The sequence below is a fragment of the Culex quinquefasciatus genome, chromosome 3 (genome assembly GCF_015732765.1).
Source record: "Culex quinquefasciatus strain JHB chromosome 3, VPISU_Cqui_1.0_pri_paternal, whole genome shotgun sequence".
NCBI lineage: Eukaryota > Metazoa > Arthropoda > Insecta > Diptera > Culicidae > Culex > Culex quinquefasciatus.
The window spans coordinates 46,551,428-46,574,535 of record NC_051863.1 but is presented as its reverse complement, the minus strand read 5'-3'; the positions used below and the strand labels follow the sequence as shown (position 1 = coordinate 46,574,535).

At 37.8% G+C, this 23,108-nt stretch overlaps 2 protein-coding genes across 3 annotated transcripts in view; one reads left to right on the top strand and one right to left on the bottom strand.

Annotated features, from left to right (window-relative positions):
- Positions 1-23,108, bottom strand: part of LOC6053994 — a 143,141-nt gene that overhangs the window by 63,406 nt on the left and 56,627 nt on the right. The window lies entirely within an intron of this gene.
- LOC6045138 (antigen 5 like allergen Cul n 1) lies at positions 14,278-15,255 on the top strand. The gene is made up of 3 exons (XM_001862502.2): positions 14,278-14,574; positions 14,641-14,882; positions 14,943-15,255. Exons 1-3 carry the CDS (start codon positions 14,278-14,280, stop codon positions 15,187-15,189), a joined length of 786 nt encoding a protein of 261 aa, XP_001862537.2. The 3' UTR covers positions 15,190-15,255.

Sequence of the window (23,108 nt, the reverse complement as noted above, 5' to 3'; positions counted from 1 at the left end):
AGTTTGAATTTTATTGAATTTCATATCAAAGCAAGATTCGACAATCTTGTCCATCCAAAATATGTAAAATAGTTTAAATTTTCTTCAACATTTAGACCATTCAAAATAATTTTTAAGGTTTTCATCTCTCTTTTAATTTTTAAGGTTTTCATCTCTCTTTTTAAAAAAAACTAGATAAAATCCATAGGCAAAAATATTATAAATTGTTACGAAATCGAAATTTTTATTCAAAATAAGAACAGAAAACAAAAAAATGTATTTTTTAACTTTCAAGGGAATTATTCACACAAATAATCAAATATTTCTAAAATAAAACAGGACTCAGAAAAAAACTGAAATGTTTTAAAAAGGTGAGTTCAAAGATTAAAAATACTCTTCATTTTATTTTAAATAAAACAAAGCTTGATTCTTTTAATTTCTGTTGAAACCATACATTTTAAATAAAATAACAGTAAAATTTGAGAAAATTGATAAATTTCAAGAATTTTTCACCCTTCCGCGGAATCGTCAAAATTCACTAACCCTATATAAGTAATTGAACATAAAATTTCACGGGATTCCGCGGAAAAAGCCAAATTTCACGAATTTCACGCTGTCCGCGAAATCGTGAAATTTCACTAACTCTACCGATGGGCCATTTGGCGGCCATGGTTTTTTTTAGAAAAAAACATTCAAATATTGTTTCAGAATCTTTCAATCAAAAAATGGTTTTCTTTGTGATGTTTGTCAAAGCATTTTTTATACAGTTATAATTTTTTTATTTCAATTTACAATTTCTGGCACCAGAATTTAGAACTATCATTGGCTGTCATTGTCCCAAAAGTGAAAGAGACCATCTGCTACCTTAAGCCATTGACATTCTTTTTTTAAACGATTCTCGTTTTAAACACCCCCGTTTCGTTGTGTAAATCAAGAATATGGCGTATCACCAGTTAATGGTTGACAAATCATACTATACATTTAAGATGTCAAAACTTCAAAACTGTATTGAAAAATAGTTTTTATGTCCGAAAATGTCTCGGGAGCCCTGTAATTCAAAACCCGGGAAAATTGGACTTTTCAAAGGATTGCTCCTACATTTTTGGCACCCCTGAACTATCGAATCCACTTCGTCGTCGTCGTCATCACCATCGCTGGCCTAGGCCTCTACTAGAACACGTTCTCCGAGTTTGCGGGGCCGCACATCCGACGACTACTGTGTGTCTATAGACCGTTTTGAGGACTTTGTGGAACGTGATGCCGGGGCTCGTCGTTTGACTTGCGACGGAAGGGTGACAAAGCGGGTAGGAGGGGACCGTTTTGTGCGGCGGCTCTTCAGGGCCAACCCAAAACAAAAGAGGTTCATTATGGCCGTTGTGGGACCGCAGCTACTCCCGGAAACGATACCGGTTTGACCGGTGTGTGGGTGTGTGAGGGCTTTGAATAATCAAACAATTGCTGAAAGATCAAGTGCAATGCTGAAGTGAGTGCTAATGGTGCTACTTTGAGCTAAATGTAGTTGATTCAACGATAAAATGATAATTTCCAAATTTTGCAAACATTGTTAATGTCCCAATTAAAAGTTAATTGCAAAGCTCATCAAAATTACCCTTTCCGATCGAACTCTTGATGAGTCAACAGACTCTCAAAATCTCTTATCAGCATCCAAATAAGCTGCTCTCCCTCGCTTTTGACGCATCACCCGTTTGTCATTAATTATTCTGCCTGATTAAATTATGACCGGTTCCAGGCCCACACCGGTCCGCAGGACCAAAGGACGAACAAATTTGCCAATTCAGCGAAAATGAAGCGTGCCTATAGCCATTAAATATGAAAGACCGATGGGGCTGCTGGGCTGGATGAACAGAATACCAAAACAACCTTTCCGGGCTGGAAGCCATTCAGCACCGGTTCGGTGGCCTTAATTTGCGAGGGTCCCTCCATGAACCCATCGATCAAAACCTCAATCAACGTGACGCAACTTCGGGGTTTCCATCGACAGTGGCACCTTCGTTTTGGGGCTCCGCAAGGTTGAGATTTTTATTTAAAGCGATTACTTTCCAGACAGACTGGGGGAGGGAGGGGGGTTTCCCTTGAGGGAAATCGGATTTTCCGACGGAATCTTTAGGAACAAGTTACCCTAAAAGCTGCGAGGTAAGCCAAAGGTAATTGAGTTCGGCGATTTAATTTCTCGAACTTTAGTCAGCTCCAAATCGTTAACAGTCTAAACTAATTTATTGGTTTAAATGGAATTTTAAGTTTCACCATGTTTTATGCAATTAATGACTAGTAATTTTACCATCATGAATCAATTCAATGTATATCTTGAGAATTTTGGATCCGGTTGTTGTCTTCGGTAAAACTGTAAACCTCGATTATCCGAAGTTTGATTACCCGATTAAAATAATTATTTTCTGTTATTCCAGAGAACTGCAAAAAATCAGGGCACCCCTACTTTACTGTCTCTCCCCTTGGGTCCGCTGATGCATACTTGATGCTGGAGATTCGATTGGTTCTGCCACCCTCCTTTTTCGTCGAAAATTTAAGACGAATGGTAGTGAGTGTCCACTTGGGACGATAAACTGGACAAGTGGTTGAGACAATCGGAAAATTCCGCAAACATCCATTTCCTTCGACACATATACTCTGGTACTCAAACATAAACACGCTAGAACGATGTGCTCTGTGCTTACACTTGCTTCTGCTACGTATGAATTGTTTATTTTGCGCGCGAAATTGGATAATTGAAATGGACAAATTTGGAGCCCCGGACTTGAAACGAAAAAAAAATCCCTCGCTTCTTAACACTCCTCCGTCCAAGCCTCCGAAACCGTTGCTTCGCTAATTTCAACTCGCTCGCATTTGGCCCCATTTCAACCAATCTTGATCGTTCTTGCAGCATTCGAACCGGTAGGATTTCAAGATTCATCTGAAACAAGAATGAACTTGATCCGACTAACCTGCTAGTCACACCGACTAAATTCGTCGAAGCAACTCTTTTTAGGCGCTCGTTTTAGGGAACACGTCATGGCCAAATCAACAAGAAAGCATTAAAATTTGAAATCAACCATTCAAATTTAACTAATTTGGGGTCGCTGAACACGAATATGACATTCAGAATATCCCAAAATATTCAGAAATCCAGAAATCCAAGATGGCGGCCAATATGGCGCCTGTAGAATAGCGGGAACATATATTTGAGGGTGTAGTAGCCGTTCAACTACTCAAATCTAACTAATTTGGGGTCGCTGACCATGAATATGACACATAGAATACTCCAAAGTATTCAGTAATCCAGAAATCCAAGATGGCGGCCAATATGGCGCCTGTAGAATTTTGGGAATATTTATTTGAGGGTGTAACAGCCATTCAACCACTAAAATCCAACAAATTTGGGGTCGCTGGCCACGAATATGAAACTGAGGATACTCCAAAGTATTCCAAGATCATGAATTCCAAGATGGCGGCCAATATGGCGCCTGTAGAATATTGGGAATATTTATTTGAAGGTGTAACTGCCACTCAACCACTCAAATCTAACTAATTTGGGGACGCTGAACACGAATATGACACTAAGAATACTCCAAAGTATTCCAAGAACAAGAACTCCAAGATGGCGGCCAATATGGCGCCTGTAGAATATTGGGAATATTTATTTGAGGTTGTAATAGTGATTCAACCACTCAAATCTAACTAATTTGGGGTCGCTGGCCACGAATATGAAACTGAGGATACTCCAAAGAATTCCAAGATCATGAATTCCAAGATGGCGGCCAATATGGCGCCTGTAGAATATTGTGAATATTAATTTGAGGGTGTAACAGCCTTTCAACCACTCAAATCTAACTAACTTGGGGACGCTGAACACGAATATGACACTAAGAATACTCCAAAGTATTCCAAGATCAAGAACTCCAAGATGGTTGCCAATATGGCGCCTGTAGATTATGGGAAACATTTATTTGAGAGTGAAATAGGCATTCAACCACTCGAATCTAACTAATTTGGGGTCGCTGGCCACGAATATGACACTTAGAACACTCCAAAGTGTTCCAAGATCATGAATTCCAAGATGGCGGCAATTATGGCGCCTGTAGAATATTGGGAATATTAATTTGAGAGTGTAACAGCCTTTCAACCACTTAAATTTAACTAATTTGGGGTCGTTGGCCACGAATATGACCCTTAGAACACTCCAAAGTGTTCCAAGATCATGAATTCCAAGATGGCGGCAATTATGGCGCCTGTAGAATATTGGGAATATTTATTTGAGGGTGTAATAGCCATTCGACCACTCAAATCCAACTAATTTGGGGTCGCTGAACACGGATATGACACTTTGTATATTCCAAAGTATTCAGAAATCCAGAAATCCAAGATGGGGGCCAATACGGCGCCTGTGGTATGTTGGGAATATTTATTTGAGGTTGTAATAGTGATTCAACCACTCAAATCCAACTAATTTGAGGTCGCTGAACACGAATATGACACTAAGAATATTCCAAAGTATTCAGAAATCCAGAAATCCAAGCTGGCAGCCTATATGGCTCCTGTAGCATTTTGGGAATATTTATATGAGAATGTTAAAGCCATTCAACCACTCAAATCTTTCTTATTTGGGGTCGCTGAACATGAATATGACACTTGGTATATTATATTCCAAAGTATTCTTAAATTCAGAAATCCAAGATGGCGGCCAATATGGCGCCTGTAGTATATTGGGAATATTTATTTGAGGTTGTAATAGTGATTCAACCACTCAAATCCAACTAATTTGAGGTCGCTGAACACGAATATGACACTAAGAATATTCCAAAGTATTCAGAAATCCAGAAATCCAAGCTGGCAGCCTATATGGCTCCTGTAGCATTTTGGGAATATTTATATGAGAATGTTAAAGCCATTCAACCACTCAAATCTTTCTTATTTGGGGTCGCTGAACATGAATATGACACTTGGTATATTATATTCCAAAGTATTCTTAAATTCAGAAATCCAAGATGGCGGCCAATATGGCGCCTGTAGTATATTGGGAATATTTATTTGAGGTTGTAATAGTGATTCAACCACTCAAATGTAACTAATTTGGTGTCGCTGAACACGAATATGACACTAAGAATATCCCAAAGTATTCAGAAATCCAGAAAAAAAATAAAAATTATTCTCAACATACTACAGGCGCCATTTTGGCAGCCATCTTAGATTTCTGGATTTCTGAATACTTTGGGATATTCTTAGTGTCATATTCGTGTTCAGTGACTTCAAATTATTTAGATTTAAGATGTTGAATTACTATTACAACCCCAAATCAATATTCCCAATATACTAAAGGCGCCATATTGGCCGCCATCTTGGATTTCTGAATTTCAGAATACTTTGGAATATACCAAGTGTCATATTCATGTTGAGCGACCCCAAATAAGTAAGATTTGAGTGGTTGAATGGCTTTTACACTCTCAAATAAATATTCCCAATATTCTACAGGCGCCATATTGGCCGCCATCTTGGATTTCTGAATTTCAGAATAGTTTGGAATATACCAAGTGTCATATTCATGTTCAGCGACCCCAAATAAGTAAGATTTGAGTGGTTGAATGGCTTTTACAAACTCACATAAATTTTCCCAATATTTTACAGGCGCCATATTGGCCGCCATATTGAAATTCTTGATATCGGAATACTTTGGGATGTTCTTAGCGTCATATGCGTGTTCAGCGACTCAAATCAGTTAGATTTGAGTGGTTGTATCACTATTACAACCTCAAATAAATATTCCCAATATTCTACAGGCGTCATGGATTTCTGGATTTCTGAATACTTTGGAATATTGGAATATTCCTCATATTCATACCCCAAATTGGTTAGATCAATCAAATCATATCAAATTATTCGCTCTACAGCATTGCCTTGGCGTTCTCGATTGCGAGATTCCTACTCGAAACTAGGTGTTCGAAGGCTTGATTGTTGAGGCAATTGCAAACCTCTTTTTACACCTTAGCTTCCATCCACCCGGGATTCGAACTGACGACCTTTGGATTGTTAGTCCAACTGCCTACCAGCGACTCCACCGAAACAGGACCCAGGGAGACGACTCCTACACCTGGACTGAGCTAACGACCTAACCTTTTTAGGTTAGTCCGAGGCCAACATTTACTTCCCGTCCGACGGAAGGCGTGATCAGACAAATCTCGTCTCGAAAAATGCCACCGGGACCGTCTGGGATCGAACCCAGGCCGACTGGGTGAGAGGCAACCACGCTTACCCCTACACCACGGTCCCAGCATATTGGCTGGATTTGAGTGGTTGAATCACTATTACAACCTCAAATAAATATTCCCAATATACTACAAGCGCCATTTTGACCGCCATCTTGGATTTCTGAATTTCATGATACTTTGGAATATACCAAGAGTCATATTCATGTTCAGCGACCCCAAATTAGTTAGATTTGAGTGGTTGAGTGGCAGTTACACCCTCAAATAAATATTCCCAATATTCTACAGGCGCCATATTGGCCGCCATCTTGGAATTCATGATCTTGGAATACTTTGGAGTATCCTCAGTTTCATATTCGTGGCCAGCGACCCCAAATTAGTTAGATTTGAGTGGTTGAGTGGCAGTTACACCTTCATACAAATATTCCCAAAATTCTACAGCCGCCATATTGGCCGCCATCTTGGATTTCTGAATTTCAGAATACTTTGGAATATACCAAGTGTCATATTCATGTTCAGCGACCTCAAATCAGTTAGATTTGAATGGTTGAATCACTATTACAACCTCAAATAAATATTCCCAATATACTACAGGCGCCATATTGGCCGCCATCTTGGATTTCTGAATTTCATAATACTTTGGAATATACCAAGTGTCATATTCGTGTTCAGCGACCCCAAATTAGTTAGATTTGAGTGGTTGAATTTCTGAACACTTTGGAATATACAAAGTGTCATATTCGTGTTCAGCGACACCAAATTAGTTACATTTGAGTGGTTGAATCAACATTACAACCTCAAATAAATACTCCCAATATACTACAGGCGCCATATTGGCAACCATCTTGGTTTTCTGGATTTCTGAATACTTTGGGATATTCTTAGTGTCATATTCGTGTTCAGCGACCCCAAATTAGTTAGATTTGAGTGGTTGAATGGCTATTACTCCCTCATATAAATATTCCCAATATACTACATGCGCCACATTGGCCGCCATCTTGGATTTCTGGATTGCTGAATACTTTGGAATATTCTTAGTGTCATATTCTTGTTCAGCGACCTCAAATTAGTTAGATTTGAGTGGTTGAATCACTATTACACCCTCAAATATATGTTCCCAATATACTACAGGCGCCATATTGGTCGCCATCTTGGATTTCTGGATTTCTGAATACTTTGGAATATTCTAAGTGTCATATTCGTGTTCAGCGACCCCAAATTAGTTACAATTGAGTGGTTGAATCACTATTTCAACCTCAAAAAAATATTCCCAATATTCTACAGGCGCCATATTGGCCGCCATCTTGGATTTCTGGATTGCTGAATACTTTGGGATTTTCTAAGTGTCATATTCTTGTTCAGCGACCTCAAATTTGAGTGGTTGAATCACTATTACACCCTCAAATATATGTTCCCAATATACTACAGGCGCCATATTGGTCGCCATCTTGAATTTCTGGATTTCTGAATACTTTGGAATATTCTAAGTGTCATATTCGTGTTCAGCGACCCCAAATTAGTTACAATTGAGTGGTTGAATCACTATTACAACCTCAAAAAAATATTCCCAATATACTACAGGCGCCATATTGGCCGCCATCTTGGATTTCTGGATTTCTGAATACTTTGGGATTTTCTAAGTGTCATATTCTTGTTCAGCGACCTCAAATTAGTTAGATTTGAGTGGTTGAATCACTATTACACCCTCAAATATATGTTCCCAATATACTACAGGCGCCATATTGGCCACCATCTTGGATTTCTGGATTTCTGAATACTTTGGAATATTCTAAGTGTCATATTCGTGTTCAGCGACCCCAAATTAGTTAAATTTGAATGGTTGATTTCAAATTTTAATGCTTTCTTGTTGATTTTGCCATGACGTGTTCCCTAAAACGAGCGCCTAAAAAGAGTTGCTTCGACGAATTTAGTCGGTGTGACTAGCAGGTTAGTCGGATCAAGTTCGTTCTTATTTCAGATGAATCTTGAAATCCTACCGGTTCGAATGCTGCAAGAACGATCAAGATTGGTTGAAATGGAACCAAATGCGAGCGAGTTGAATTTAGCGAAGCAACTGTTTCGGAGGCTTGGTCGTCCGTGTAAGTGAAATATGCCTTGGACGGAGGAGTGTTAATAAGGTTTCCTCGGAAACAAACGTGACTTTGATGCCGAGTGGTTGATTAGGGCGAACGAAGTTATAGTTAGTGGTGAAAGCTTTGGAAGCTTGCTCGGACATTTTATTGAGGGATCGGATACTTCTATTTTATAAAACAAAAAAAAAATGGAAAAACAGTCTTTCTACCATTCAAATTTAACAAAAGTTCAAAACATGAATATTTCACCAAATTAAATTCTAGCACCCTGATGTTACCCAATTCCCAAAAAGCTGTTTCCAACGAAACATCAATTTGTTCTGACGTGTTTATGATGCCAAAACTGCGCTCATGTTTTCCCAACTGTGAATTTGTAGACGAAAACACATCCTCCTCCACGTTCATGCCAACAGAGTACGACACACATCAAATATTTGTCCAGTTTCAATTATACGGCGTCAATAAAATCCGGCCAACGATCCTGCTGGCGATGGACTCATCTTCGCCAGGATATGGATCCACTTTGCTGAACGAACATCCCCACTCTCACAAATCTATACAAGTCAGTCTCCGGCAGAAAATCGCCGCAAACTTACGTCTCCCAGTGTTGATTTTCACACTCGTACATATTTTCCACGGTTCAGTGTATCGATATCTAGAAGAGCAAGCGGATAGCAATCTAGACGAGCCAATCGGGAGGAAGTTTACTGTCGATGTACTGTACAGTAGGGATTCGATTTTTTCGCTGGAAATTTGGGCTTAAATATAAAAACTAATAAATATAAAGTAAAAATACAGTTATCCCACATATTCAGAACAGTTTAGAGATCGGATAATGTTCAAAAAATTATAGAAAATCGGTAATTGAATATAATGATTTGCTTTAATCTTCATGCCAAAGCTTTTTTTGTAATCTATCGATTGATGTATCGACCGACTGTAAATTTGTATTTTATTTTATTTTTTTTTTTTGCCCTTGAAATCCACAAATTCGGAACACTTTTTTCTTAAGGATGTAAACATTCTTTGGAGTATATATTTATTGCAAAAAAATGACTTCACTCACTAAAACCAATGAAACTCAAGCATAGTAATGTTTTATGAATAGCCTGATAACTTTGTCCGGATAATTATCCGCACTATCCGTACTATCCGGATATTTTCAACAAAATTTAGTAGTTGCGGAGATTTTTGCACACCATTGACATTTTTTGCACAAAAGATTGCAATTTCAATAAAAACATAAAAAAAACTCCGTGGATTTTTTTTACATTTCATATAAAAAAAATCAATCACGCGTGGCCAATGCACAGTGGTCCGAAACCGAAATCTAGCTAAAAAGCATCTGAAAGTACACATTCTAGAGTACATTTGCTGAAAATATCTCGGAGGTATTTTTTGTTTAACTTATTTAATCTCAATTTGAAAATGAGCATTTTTAAATCAGAAGAATAAAAATGTTTATTTTGACAAGCTCTACAATTGTCTAGAAGGGTCCAAAAATGTACAAAATGATCTAGTGGTTGTAAAAGAAGAAACATGTTTGGCTGAAATATTTCAGGAATTAACAAAATAATTATATTTTTTATATTTATTTATTTATTTTTACATTGCAATGTAAGTAACCAAAGGGGTTTAACTCATGCACAGTGCTGCCAGACTCATAATAGTTAATTAGCTTACATCAATTGAAAACGAGTTTAATTGAAATTCTGTCAAAGAAAATAAATATTTTGGTTGTTATTTCAATCAATTTAAATTTTTGTACATATTTGGAAAAAATAAATGAATTTAAGCGTCATTTTCGGTGTGGTGCTGTTATTTCAGGTCTTTTCTAAGACATTAGCTTAATAATTTGTCAAAATCCAGCACCTCCTGCCCGGCAGCATTTTTTTCCTGTATTTTTCTTATTTAGATGAAAAAAATATCCGGATAGCGGATAACTACGGATAATTATCCGGACATCTGTGGATCCGGATATTATCCGGATCATCTATCCGGATTCGGATATCCGGATTTCCGGATAACGGATATATCCGGCCAAAACCCGCATCCCTAGTTCCAAATTTGTGGGTGTTCCGATTATGTGGGATGACTGTACCTATTTTCGACCTTCAATGTTAAAGTAAAACTTTGGCATATAGCTAATCCCAGAACAGGGTATCGGCACACGAGAGGATAAAGAGCCCGGTTTGGTAGTAAAATGGCACTGTGTGCGAACGGAGAGGATAAATCCCGAAATTAGTGAGAGTACTTTACTCATGAGTTCATTGCCAAAAAAGTTCATCTATCTAAAAAAAGTACCGGTGCCGAGACTCGAACCCAAGACCTTCAGCATATTGAACCGAGCCTTTGCCGTATGGGCCACTATGGTTCGGTTACTAAGTAGCGGTCATTTGTCCATGTAAGCCACTCAATAGAAAGAACTGTTTCAATGAATCTATGAACACGCGAGAGGTCTTTACTCTCGCAAAATAGTACTTCCCCATGTTTCTTTTCAGGAAGACTATCCCCTCGATCTTAAACTTTGGGTGTATGAAATCATCGACAAAAGATTTTGTTTAACATAAGCCAACGTTTATGACGAACAAATGATTTGGGTAAGCATTAAGACCAGGGATTTCTCGCATTTTTAAATTGAAGATAATTGAAGTTGGGAAGTTGAAAATTAAAATCTGGACAATTCCACTTCACAAATAAATCACGGATCGAACTTTTAACCTGGTCCATGCAGAGTAACCATACGACATAGAGGGTTTTACCACTGACGAACTGACGTGCCACTAGGAATAAATTTCTGGTGATTTCTGTCAAACCGTGTGTTTGACAATCGCTGATCGCTGCGGGTGACTGAGAAGGAAGATGGGAAAGTGCGGTCAAATTTGAATTCTAAGTGGCACGTCAGTTCGTCAGTGGTTTTACGTTTCAAATCAGTTTAAAAATTGTAAAAAAAAACTGATTTAACAATTTTGTATTAAAACAGGTGTTCAATTTAACAAGAGCGAGTTGTGGCGCTATAACCACGGCAAATAGAGTCCAGGGCATTCGTGGAAATACAGTGTCCCATCCCAGAGGGTCCCGGAGTACCAAACCTTCTTAGCATGGTGCTCCCAACGAATACAACCAAATCTCGGAGCGTATGGTGGTGTGTCCCCACGCTTCTTCATCCCCTGTCGATTCAGAATTGTGTTGTTGTTCGAACACTCAGTGCTCAAACTCAACCCAATTACGAGTCATCTCTGCGATTCGGCTTTACGCAGTAGGCCTGGCCGCTTTAACACTTGTGATGTTTCAATGCATTTCAATGCAATGGCGCACTACAAATGTTAATAAATGACAAGAAGAGTGCTAGGCGTCATCTAACCTAAGGCACTCTCCAGGATCCCTTCGAAAGATTGGCTGCGCTAGGGTCTGATTAGATTAGATTAGATTAGATAAAACAGGGGTTCAATAGAACACCAAATTGGTGCAGATTTTATAATTTTCTTGAGCAAAATAACCTTTTTTAATATTTGGTCTTAAATCACTGTTTAAAAAAAGAGCAATTTGTCTTCAGAATGTGCACCAAGTTTACTGAAAATTTAACCAGGATCACGTTCTAGCACCTCATCAACACGCCTACTTTGACTGAAACTAAAAAACTGTAAGGTGTTGTAATGGACGTATGGTATTTGACAAATTCGTCATACAGTATTTTGTATTTATAAATTAAAAATATGACTATAATTTTGGCGATGGTGCTAGAAGCGTATTTATTAGGCTTTAGGCTTTGATATAAAAAGAGTAAATGTTTTGTACATGAAATTTCAAGTCCTTGTATGACTCAATCTCATGCCCAGACCAAATGTCACCCCTGATGACGGTAAATGCCATCACTTAAAACAATCTCTTTTGCTACGAAACAGTGTAACAGATGGATTTGTATCATTATTTTTTTTCAACAAATTTAACGTTTCAGATGTGTTAGTTTTGTCAAAATTTTAGCAAAATGAATGTGTCTTTTTGATCACTGAATTACCTGTAAAATTTTGTTTGCAGAACTGATTATTAAATCAGTGAAACTTTGTATATATGTAATCCAAGGATCCTATAAGTCTTATATAGAAAAAAAATCCAGTTTCTTTCCAGAGAAACATTTGAGAAGGGCATAAACAAATAAAAACTTCAAATTATTTAAATAATACTTTATCGCAAAATCAAAGAGCTATAAAAAAGTTTTCACGCTATTTCTATGAGTTTTCTAGGTTTAAAAGTAAGACTTTTACCTTCAAGGTTAACCATCAATATTTTTTCGGTCAATGTGTTCTGAATATAGGCTTAAATGTCAAAAATAAGTCTCCCGAATAGTGCAGGAGTCAGTATGACAAAACAAAAATATTTACCAGAACCATATTTTTGAAAAGGGGTCTAAACGTCAAAATTTCTTCAAATTATCATGTCAATCGATTCTCCAGACAATTTTAACTTAAATGTCGCTACATTGACCCTTGTCCTTTGTCTTATCCTATTGATGATACAGCGAATTAACAACTATTTCTTTCGAATAAAAATACACGAATTTTAACCATTTTTAGGTGATTTTTAACCATTTTAATACGATGGATGTGATTTTCCAGTATACTTTTTTTTATCAAAAATCTGTTTTCGATATTGAATTGTTGCAATAATGTACTTATGTCATCGACCTTTTTGTTTACAAAATCGCAGATTTACTGTACTATGAGTGCGTGTCTAGCACCCGTAGTTGACATAGAGGATGAGCACTTAAGTGACTGCCGGATATGGATATAATGAACCAAGACAGAAATAATAATGTTCATCATTGAGCTGTATCCTAGACATAATCTGTTCCATATTTCTCGACAAGTCACTTAATAGTAGTTTATGCAACAAGTTGCAAAAAGAGGATTTTTTCAGCACGAGTCGTACATTTATCCAACGAGGTTCGCCGAGTTGGATAAATACGACGAGTGCTAAAACAATCAAGTTTTGCAACGAGTTCCATACAACATTTTTTGCAATTTCCAAAAACACCCATTGAGTGAAATTTTAAATCGAATTTTCATGTATTTTGTCAATAAATCGATTAAATCAAAAAAATGTTGAAAAGTGTTACTTTTCGAAACAAGTGCTGAAAAGTTCAACTTTTCAGCACCCATTTCAGTGCTGAAAAGGAGAACTTTTCAGCATTTATTTTGAAAAGTGTTGCTATTTGATTCTGTTATTTTTGGTACAGAAAAGTAGGCTATTTCGTCGTTCAAGAATGACAGGAAAAGTAAGTAGTTTCACGACGGAATTGCAAAAATATTTTTACCGGCAAAGTATCGATTTTTTCACTTTTCTAAACTAGAATAAATCTGCAAATATTGCCACAATCACACCAATCAATTTCAGCTCCCAATATTTGCTGTCGTCATCGTCACGAGCGTAGCGTTTTCAATTTTGGCAGTTGGTACATCTGCTCAATTATCGTACCCGTTCTAATTGGTGCAATTATCACCCGAGTCGTTGCATCACGGGAAGTGTGATAACTTGTCGAGCAAATTTCAGCAGACATTGTGGAGTTTCGTGAAGAAGAGATCGAATGTTGCTACCGGAAGATTCCTCCAGAATTGGTTGGTAATTTAACCAATGATGTGTGATTTAATCACACAGATCTCTTTGCTCATTAATTTACTGATTTTGTTTTTCACAAACGATGCTTCTAGGAATATTGAAAAGAAATTCCAAATTTTGAATTAATGTTAAAAATAGGGCCAATCAACCACCTAACATAATAAACAATGATTTATCACTTTAGTTAATTTTATGACCATGACGATTTAAATAGCAGTGTACCATTTCAATCTGAATCGGTCCATTGGAAGTGCAAATTCTTCAAACTCTCCAGTTTCACCAGCCAAGCTGGCGACACCTTCGGATATAAAACCTGCTCTGAAGCAACTGAAGACAGTGTGACTCAAATCGCCGGTCGAATATCTCTTGTAAAAATGAGTTCTACATTTAAGTTTATAACAGTGATAGTTCTGACGCTGGTCAACTCGTCGCTGCAACAGAGTGACTATTGCAGCAGTACGCTGTGTCCGTGGTCTGGACCGAACATTGCTTGCAATGGCTTAAGGACACTATCCCCCCGTTGTGGGCCGGAAGCCGTAGAGATCCCGATGAACTCCAGCTATCGGCATCTGATAGTAGATTTGCACAACCGGTATCGCAGCAAAATTGCACGAGGGAAATTGTTAGGGCGGAATCAGATCTTTCCAACGGCAGCTCGCATGGCAACAATGGTGAGAAATTTGGGGTTCTAATTATTTGGGCACGTTTCTAATCTGAACGTCGTTAACTTTTCTTAGCAATGGGATGATGAGCTGGCAGCGATTGCATCGGCAAATACAAGAAGATGTGTGTATGGTCACGATAAGTGTCGTAATTCGTTCCGATATCATGCATCCGGCCAGAACATTGCTATACGATATTACTATGGACAGACGTTTGAAAATGATGATTTGATGCAACAGTTCATTACGAGCTGGTTTTCGGAATATTCTGATACTAGGGTCGAGTTCATTGGACAATATCCGGACAATTATGTAGGGTGAGTACTCTGATTTGCTCAGTTTGAAAATAACCCAACTTAATCGACTCTTTTACTTAGTCCCAAAATAGGACACTTCACCCAGATTGTGTCCGATCGTGCCATATCCGTAGGATGTTCCATGGTTCGTTGGATCTCGGAGCCATGGATTAACAGTTACTTCGTTTGTAACTATGCCATCACCAACATCATCGGTTATCCAGTGTATCGTGCAGGACCCACGTGTTCAGGCTGCCAAGCCGGATGCAGCTTGCAGTACCCAGGACTATGCAATATTGGTGAAAATATAAATCCTAATCCTTGGTAGAATAAGGGATAATTAAGTGCTATGCTATCTACTAAACAGGGAAATTGTTATGCTCTCAGCTTTCTCAACATTTCAAATAATATAGAATAAATTCCGTTGTTACCTTAATCAATACCTTCCAAGAAGCTTTCATCTGGTACAAAAGCCCTGACCTACAAAGTCTCGCCCCAAGTAATCCCCCCATCCAATACCATCAAATTCTCGCTCACCATGACAACTAAGGCTCGCAAACAAATTTCCGCTTGTGCGCGCCCGGAACCATTTCGTGGGATTGCGTTTTCAAAGTTATGTTCAACGACTTTCAGCAAGAAGCCTTTACCATCACCCCTTCAAACCTACCACCGCAACCAACAGGTAATGTGATAGCTACTTTAGGAAGTGTTCACCAGCCACTCATACGCACACTTTTCCGCGAAATACATAATATTTGCATGTTACAACATAACCACCGCCAAGGTCGTTTCCAAAGGAATGTCAACATCTTATTAGGAAAAGGCAGCTTATCCCGCAGGGGAGTCATTGGAAAGAAAATTGACTTTTCCACACGTGCACACGCACGCACGCACGCACGCACGCACGCACGCGGCAGGCAAATTTGTGTGTGTGTTGCCAAATGGAATCTGCGTTTTCTGTCTGATGACAACGAGCAAATAATATCTTTGTGGGGGTGCTTAGCACTAATAAAATGGGATTTTCAGAGCGAAACGGTGATTACAGTTTCAAGATTTATGGGGTTTTTTCTGCAACTTTAGCGCTGGAAAAATATTCCAAATCGCCTGATTACAGTTGTTGTAAATTCAATTATTTCTGGTAGCTTTAACCTTCTTATTGATTCACTGCCCTACGATCACAGTAATTTTAATGAATGTTGTCATATCCACCTTTAGATAAATGTGCGTAATATTGAATGTTTGGCCCGATTGAAATGTTAGTCTTGATTTTAAATTTTTGAAAATATTTTTTTCGAAAAGATCTGAAAATTTTACGAATGTTTCATGTTTATTCTTGTAAATTATACCTATAGTTGCTGAGATATCGACATTAGAAAATGGTGGGTTGTTTGGGTGAGACTTAGAAAACATCAATTTTTCTGTTTTTTAACCTTTGCATGGCTATATCTCAGCAACTAAGGGTCGTTTCAACAAAGTCCGAAAAATCAAAATATAGAGAATTTTCTCAGCTTTTCAAAAATATTTTTTTCAATAGTGGGCAAACTTGGGCACTATTTTTAAAAAATGAAAAACTGCGACTATTTTCAAAAAAGTTACCTAAAAATGGTTATAACTTGGAAACGGTGCACTTTATCAAAAATTTACCAAAGTACTTTTTGATTGCAAATTCGATTTTACATCGAAAAATGAAGTTGAAAAATTTTTGCGACCAATATTTCGATTTTTTGAAAAAATCTGTATTGATTCAAAAAGTCATACTCGTTCAAAGATTTTTTGCCCATTCTGGAAATTTCTGAAAAGTTGGCATTTTATGTCCTCTAAAACATATCAAATAATAAAAAAAATAAAAATAGTGTTTTTTTGCAAATCAAGTTTTAGAGACAAAACATTAAATTGAAAATCACTAAATTTTTTTTACGGTGTATCATTTTTTTTAGTGTAGTCCATATCCATACCTACAACTTTGCCGAAGACACCAAATCGATCAAAAAATTCCTTCAAAAGATACAGATTTTTGAATTTCCACATATAATTTTTGTATGGACAGCTGCCAAATTTGTATGGAAAATTATATGGACAAACTAATGATGCAAAATGGCTTCTTTGGGCATACCGAAGGCACCAAAAAAGTTTCAGCCAGATTAAAAAATACAAAAAAAATCGAATGACCGAAATCTCAGAGAATTGCTCAAATGTATTCAATGTGGCGAAGAATATCACGATCAGGGTTGTTAAAATATCAAAATATCAGCTCTCAGCAACTACAATTATCCCGCCTGAATATTCATGCCTCAAATACAACTGCTCTTCTCTCTTCATTGAAACTCTCAGCGCCGAACATAGCCGAACACGTTTTCGTGCTTGCCCACTCGCGATTGACATTTTCCTTTTCTCTCTCATTCCCGCTTCCACGATCATGCTACCGCAACAGCGTTTAACCACAAAAGCCGCCACAAAACCAATTTCGCAAACGCAGTTTGACGGGACGTCATGCGTGGTCGGATCCTAATCGCCATCTCGCGTTCTCTCATTGCAGTTTTTGGAGAGATTGAGAGACTCAGCGGTGAGAGCGCATAGTCGGGGTAAAGGGGAAGAGTGATAGAGAGAGAATGACATCGCTGGGAATCACGAGGCACAAGAAGAGATCTCACAAGCTATAGTGACGGCCACTATACTCTCGGATATTTTTGGTGCAGAGATAATCTGTTGATAGCTTTTTTTATCACTCATTTGCAACACTGATCACGATATCACTGAGCAACATGGAATCATCAGGTGAGTAGATTTTGCTATTGCATATTAGGGTGGAATTCAAAATTGATTTTTTCTTTCTGGTTTTTACGAGCAGTCTTGTCGAAAAAGAAAGACAGATTTTCTCTACTTTACCGACGTTTTGGCCTCTATTTTGAGGCCTTTTTCAGGCTTTATTTTCAAGGCCGAAACGTCGGAGAAGTAGAGAAAATCTGTTTTTCTTTTTCGACAAAACTGCTCGCCCCACGTTTCTTCCTCCCCTGTAGATTCAGAACTGTATTGCTGTTTGAACATTCGTGTTCAAACTCAATCCAATTCAACGAATCATCTTTGTGGTAAACTTTACGCAGTTGGCTTGGCCGCTTCGACGTTTGTGATGTTTCAATGCATGTTAATGTAATGGTGCACTGCAAATGTTGATAATGACAAGAAGATGCTAGGCGTCAATCAACCTAAGGCATTCTCCAGGATGCCCTCGAAAGACTGGCTGCTCTAGGGTTAGATTAGATTAGATTAGATTAAAACTGCTCGCCGAAACCAGAAAGATTAAAAATATTCAGTCGTTGCGAACCCGGATCGAAACAAAATTGATTTTCAGCAACACATTTTTTGGGTCCCTTTCAGCGAATGAATTTGTATGGAAATTACTATGGGGAAACTTATGTTTGACATTTTTGTATTTAAAAATTTATGCTTTATTATTTTATGAAACTAACACCGCAAAAGTATAGCCCTGAATGTCCTGAACAACCTTCTCGAAGACAGTATGGTGCTAAATTGCTTCTAACCAAAGTTACAGAGCGTTCAAGAGAGACATTTCGAAATACTTGGTAAAAATCATACTTTTTGCCAACACTGCCAAGTCAAGCCAAAAATTTCAAAAACTAAAATAAATATGAGAAATTGGAGTGCAATTTGACAAAAAAAAAAGCTTCTGAACATTTATTCATAACGATTTTACGTATGGTTCATCAAAATATAAGAACAATCATGTTTGTTTTCATTTCATGGTTCCTTTGGCAATGTTGGCAGAAAATGTGAGTTTCACTGATTATTTCAATACACTACTTTTGGAAACACTGTATCTTTTTTGAAACGCACTCTAGTACCATGCTATCTTCGGAAGAGTTGTTCAGAACATTCCGGGCTATACTTGTACGGTGTTAGTTTCGTAAAATAATAATAAATGAATTTTGTAAATTAAAAAAATGTGAAAATGCAAGTTTCCCCATACAAATTTTTTACGCACGTTAATCGTGGGCTTAATCGATCGCTCCCGAATTTTGGGTGGTTTTTTGGAACCCTAAAAGGGACTCAAAAATGTGTTGCTGATTGGATTCTTTCTCCTATATAACTCGATTCCACCCTAATGGAGCATTGTGATATCATTTCCGTTTTACACCAATTGCTACTGTTGCACTAAAAATGGCATAAAAATACCTAATTTTGGTTTCACTTTTGCAAATTACTTACAGTATGTAAAAAAAGTATTTACACCCCTCGGGCACTATGCACATTTTGTGATGAAACATGTAAACAATTTAATGTTGACATAAACCTAGTTCTACGTTTTGTTCAGAAGCTCCTGCCGAACATTTTGCTGCAAAAAGCTCACGAAAAGATGTTTTCTATAAAAAATTATATAACAAATACTATTACAAAAATAAAAAAGGTGCAAAAAAAGTTTGTACACCTTTCGAAAAATTAACATAAATAATGTTATTTGTTGACAAATCGCCATAAATCCAGTCTCCCAACTCAGAATAGGCATCCTTGACTGATTAAAAAATAATTTGGATTGAATATAAAGTTTACTAATTACTTAGTATAAAAGTTTATATAACTCTGGAAATTCTATATAAAATTTATCTAAACTTAATTTTGCAAAACTTTCAATTAAACTAATTGACATTTTACCATAGAATTGCTAAATAAACATTCTGGAGTGGGTATAACACCGTTTTGGGGGTCTTTGTATCGCTAGAATAGAGTTTTCGTTGGAGTTTCGTACCAACCCGGAATTGCGTCGTCGGAAAATCCGCCGACATTCGAACCGGTCCACAATTAACAAGTCAACCTATGTGGCATCGGAAAGGGCATAAAATTTCCGATCTTTTGATACCCAGACATCTAAGTTTTCTATAAAACCCACGTTTTCAAATACCTAGGCAAAAATTTTGTTATGGTTTCGTTTGAGCAATCTGTCAAAAATGTATGGAATTTCGTAATTTTTGTTCTCGTGGATCAAACTTACTTTTTGCCCAGGTATTTTAAAACGTGGGTTTTATAGAAAACCTAGATGTATGGCTACACAGAAAAAAAAATCATGGTAATATTACATCTGGGAAGGGGTACATCTTTTATGTCAGAAAAAAGGTGTAATTTTACCTCTGGAAATGTGTAATTTTACCACTTTTATGGTGTAATGTCACTTTTTCAGTCTAAATTGAGGTAAAATTACATCATAAAAGAGGTAATATTCAACCTTCCAAAATTACAGCTTCCAAATTTACATTATTTTTTTCTGTGTATCAAAAGATCGGAAATTTTATGCCTTTTCCGATGGCCATATAGGTTGACTTGTTAATTGTGTACCGGTTCGGATGCCGGCGGATTTTCCGACGACGTAATTCCGGGTTGGTACGAAATTCCAACGAAAAATCTATTCTAGCGATACAAAGACCCCCAAAACGGTGTTATACTCACTCCAGAATGATTATTTAGCAATTCTATGGTAAAATGTCAATTAGTTTAATTGAAAGTTTTGCAAAATTAAGTTTAGATAAGTTTTATATAGAATTTCCAGAGTTATATAAACTTTTATACTAAGTAATTAGTAAACTTTATATTCAATCCAAATTATTTTTTAATCAGTCAAGGATGCCTATTTGGAGTTGGGAGACTGGATTTATGGTGATTTGTCAACAAATATCTTTTCATGAGCTTTTTTGCAGCAAAATGTTCGGCATGAGTTTCTGAACAAAACGTAGTACTAGGTTTATGTCAACATTAAATTGTTTACATGTTTCATCACAAAATGTGCATAGTGCCCAAGGGGTGTAAATACTTTTATTACATACTGTACTTTTGCAAATTACTTTTGCAAAATCCAGAATAGCTCAACCTGATTGATCCATATTGAATTGGATTTATTTTGTGTTATTATTTTACCCTTGGTTTAACATGTTTTAATATTGATGTGGTCTCGGGTTGTACCGATTCCATGCGAATGCAAATTCCGTGCACTCAATTGTTTGTGGTTTGAAATGCCAATTCATTTTTTTCAATTTTCAATTGAATTCGGTTTTATTAGTGAATAATCATGTAACAATAGGTTCTTTTACAGTTCATAACAGACTTTTTAAGTTCCTTTCAGCTGTGTGTTGAATCTCAATCCATTTTGGAGAGTAAGAAAAAATATAGAAAAAACTTACTAAAATTGCAAAGGAAAGGGGATAGAAATAGAAAAATCTTACACTAGATCACAGTTTTTTTATCTATTGTAGATGTACTTGATCATCAGCTCCCCGAGGGCCAGGAATTGTTTTGCCTTGTTACGGCAGGTCCGAAACCGCGTCATCATCTCTCCTGCGAGAGCAAAAAACTCCGGCAGAGTGAAGAGAACTTCCCCAGTGACTCCTTGCTGGGCCGCATCGCCGCTACCGGATGTGACCACGTTGCAATCGATCGCCCCCATCCAGGAGGGAACGCTGGGTTGTCCGCATGGAACCGAACGCTGGCCAGCTGCAGGAACGGCTGCGCTCGTACTTCGCTGAGGAGGGTGGGACGCTGCTGTTTTCTTCTTCCTCTTTTGAAATGCCAATTCTCGCTTGATATTTTTTTGGAAATGCTTAGAATATCAAAAACACATTTTGCGAAATTTTTAAAACACTTCGAATTGAATGTTCGCAAAAACAAAGTTGTTGTTCAACGTTGTCAACACAAATAATAAAATTTATAGAGCAAATCAATTCAACACAAAAAATACATATAACAGCAGACACACTGCAAACATTCCACAGCTCGTAACAATGTGTTCCACTTTTCAGCACTTTCTTTTCGCCCGAAGCGAAAATAGCACAATAAGAAAACTTCCTCCCCCGCAAAGTGCCTTCAACGCCGGAAGATGGCATCATCATCATCATCTCCGCGTCGCTATGCTAACCTTCGGTGGGTGGCAGCAGCATGATCTACTTGCCGCGATGTGGAAAACCGCCCGCGGCTCAGGCAACTGCGGCGAAGATAAATTCAATTTTTTTCTGTGCACTTTTCTCTGGGTGTGTGTGCTCACTTTATCACAGCGTGTCACAGAGCGAGAGAGAGAGACGGAGAGCGAGGGAATATCTTCGTTGTCACATCCGCAACTTGCTTGCCTCACCTGCCTGCGGTGGCATAATCAAGGCCCAGCAGGAGAACGAAGAAGACTTTCGGCGGTGGAAAAGCTCGCCGCTTTAGAACTTTGTGCCAACAGCTGAGATCGGGCGTTAGGGTGGTGATAATGTTTAAAAAAACTATTTTTTTGCACATGATGGTCAAAATAACTAGAAAACTACAATATTATGTCTAATGTTTTGGCTTAACATTTTAAAGGAAATAAAAAAGTCCTGGGCATGCTACTGCCACCCTAGTTTAAGTTTTCCATCAATTTCCATCGCCACTATCCTGTTAGATATGAGCAAACATTTTTCCACGAATTTCCGCCAAATGCCCGAAGGGCAAAACGCCCAAATTTCGTGCGAAGAATTAGCACGCAAATATCAGCCAAACTCTGTCTGCTTGGGCAAAGCTGCTGAAGCTCAGAATGATGAACATCTCTGAGTCCAACACGACGCTGTTGTGCTAACTTGTCGTACGTCGCATTTTGACGTTCCGAGAAAAACGCGTTTTAATGTTCGACCTAGAATAAACGAAAACGAGAGCACGCAAATGTAAAAAATAACAAACACGTTTTTTTGGTTGACCATTCCGTGCATTGTCCTGAAGTTTGGTTGAATTTGGTTGCTGGAGTTCCGAGTTATAAAAAAAATAAATGTTTATGGTATTCTAGCTCGTACCTGTGTCAAACGCGTTCTGACCTGAAATCCCTTTGGCCAATTGTCGCACTTAGGCTGTGTCAAGATGGCACGACAAGATTGAAACTTCTTTCATATAAAGATGTTTATTAAATATCTCAGGATTGAAATCAAATTTTGGAGATCTGTGAAGGTCAAAAGGTGAGGCATTGTGAGCTGTACAAAATGGCGTTCCTAACTCAATTTGGCCCAAAATGCACGTACGACAAGTCAGCACAACGGTGACGAACAGCGGAAAACACGCAGATTTACCAGACGCCGATGAAATGTGAGACGATGAATGACATCCCGCAAGCGGAGCATTTCCAAGGATGGGGGATTAGCTTGAGAAATGAATGTTTGGCTAAATCCGATCTCGTTAGCTGATGTGGTGGGTGGGGAGAAGCAATTTGGATCAATTTCGCGGGGGAAATTCACGGTCGAT